This window comes from Mandrillus leucophaeus, unplaced genomic scaffold, assembly GCF_000951045.1.
Source record: "Mandrillus leucophaeus isolate KB7577 unplaced genomic scaffold, Mleu.le_1.0 Scaffold145, whole genome shotgun sequence".
NCBI lineage: Eukaryota > Metazoa > Chordata > Mammalia > Primates > Cercopithecidae > Mandrillus > Mandrillus leucophaeus.
The window spans coordinates 1,978,265-1,980,217 of NW_012101421.1; the positions used below are offsets into that span (position 1 = coordinate 1,978,265).

The following is a 1,953-nucleotide window of genomic DNA, read 5'->3' on the forward strand; positions in this document are numbered from 1 at the left end:
GCGTACTGCATGCGGGTCTCGCGGTCGTGCTCCAGCCACAGCACGGACATCTGGAAGAGCGCCAGCTCCGACTCCACGGGGGGCGGCAGCGAGTCCAGCAGGGCGCGCATCTCCTCGAAGTTGAGCAGCAACACATCCTCCACCAGGTACTTGTTGGCCAGCTTCTTGGTCTCCTCCAGGCCGTGCAGCGCGGCGATCTTGCACACCTGCTTGTAGTTCTGCACCGAGATCTGGTCGTTGAGGAACTGCACGCAGAGCTTGGTGACCTGGGGGATGTGCAGGATCTTGCTGACCGACAGCACCTCCTCCACCGTGTCCAGGGACAGGGTCACATTGGCCGTGTAGAGGTACTCGAGCACCAAGCGCAGCCCGATGGACGAGCAGCCCTGCAGCACCAGGTTGTTGATGGCCCGGGGACTGGTCAGCAGCTTGTCGTCGGGGGAGGAAGAAGGAGTCCCGGGCTCTTCCTGCGGCGGCGGCTGCTGCTGCTGTGACGGCTGCTGCTGCTGCGGCGGCTGCTGCTGGTCCTTGGGGGCCCCCAGGCCGTCCTGGCCGCCGACCCCTCCCCCGAGAGGGGGGTGGCTGGAGAAGAGCGATCGGAAGTACTGCGAGCAGGAGGCCAGCACGGCCTTGTGGCAGTGGAACTGCTGGCCCTGGGCCGTCAGGGTCACGTCGCAAAACAGCTGCTTCCTCCACAGCAGGTTGAGGCCGTGCAGCAGGTTGTCGCTGTGGCTGGGGTCGAAGGTGGAGGTCCTGTCCCCGGATCTGGACATGGCGAGCTGACTCGGTGCACCTGGCTTTAAACCCTCCTCCAACCTGGCAGACAGGGGTGGGGGATGGGAGGGAGGGGAGCAGGGTGGTGGATGGGGTGGGGTGTGGTCGGGGTGGGGAAGGGTGTGGAGGGGAGGGGAGGGAGAAGAACAAGAAACAAGGCTCAGCTTAGCTCCCTCCTGGCGCGCTCCGGACCCCGACCCTAGGAGGAAAGTCCGAAGACCCTGGATCCGTGAGCGCCACCAGAAGGGCCCTGTCTGGGGTCCCGGCGCCGGTTCTGCTCCCTGCGACTCCTCTCGCCACCTCCCACACACTTCGTACCTCACTTTCCTAAAACCACCTCAGCTGTTGGCAGCAACAGCAGTGGCAGCAGCGACGGCAAAGTGGCGGCTGAGGCCGAGGCACCTCGTGGGCTCGTGTCCATGCCGGGCCGGAATGAAGGGAAAGGCCGGGGAGTGGGGAGCCGGGGGTGCCCTGAAAGCGCAGAGGCGACCGACGGTGAAGGTTTCAGGTCAACTTATGCCCGAAGCTTTGCTTTTCGCAGTTGGCCCAGTTTGGGGGAGGGGGTAGGAACAGGGGCCCGACAAGCGTGCGGGGTGGGCGAATCTTAGCTCTCCAAAAGCTGGGACCCCCTTCGATTATCCATGCTGCCCCGAGAAACTCCTAGGCTAGTAGTCTGAGGGAGGAGATAAAGCCCTTTCTTCTCCCGGGAAAGTGCAGCGGAGCGCGGTGAGGACCCGCTCAGTGGACTCGGCAGAGGCGGGAGCTGTCCTTATCAATTCGAGCTCATTTCCCTCACCCTGGCCCTGCCCGCTTCCCTGCTTCGCAAACTGTTGGCTTCCCCGTCACCACTCAGTTTGGCTCATTTTTCAGAGACGCCTTTAAACCTGGCAGGAGAATCCTTCCACCACCCCCACCCCCACCCGGTGGCCCCCTTTCCCCCGTCTCGCTCATTTCAAAGCGCGGAAGTTTGGGCATCTATCTCCCCTTCCAGTGCGGGGCGGCACCGAGGACCCAAGGGAGGAAGTGGGGCTGCGAGGACGCGTTTGGAGCGGGAGCCGGGAGGCCGGGAGGCCGGGAGGGATTCGTGTGCACGGTTTTCCCTCCCGGGCACCAGGCGCAGTCGCTTTAACTCCAGTAACTATGAGAAGTTCAAGTTAGAAGGCAGGTGTTGGGGGGAGG

General features: G+C 63.8%; 1 protein-coding gene across 1 annotated transcript in view; it reads right to left on the minus strand.

The window, feature by feature from the left end:
* KLHL14 (kelch-like family member 14) overlaps positions 1-1,953 on the minus strand; it is a 102,583-nt gene that overhangs the window by 99,707 nt on the left and 923 nt on the right. Inside the window, exon 2 of the mRNA XM_011974443.1 lies at positions 3-816. Within this exon, the coding sequence (XP_011829833.1) occupies positions 3-773 (771 nt within the window). The 5' untranslated portion in view covers positions 774-816. The remainder of the gene's footprint in view (positions 1-2; positions 817-1,953) is intronic.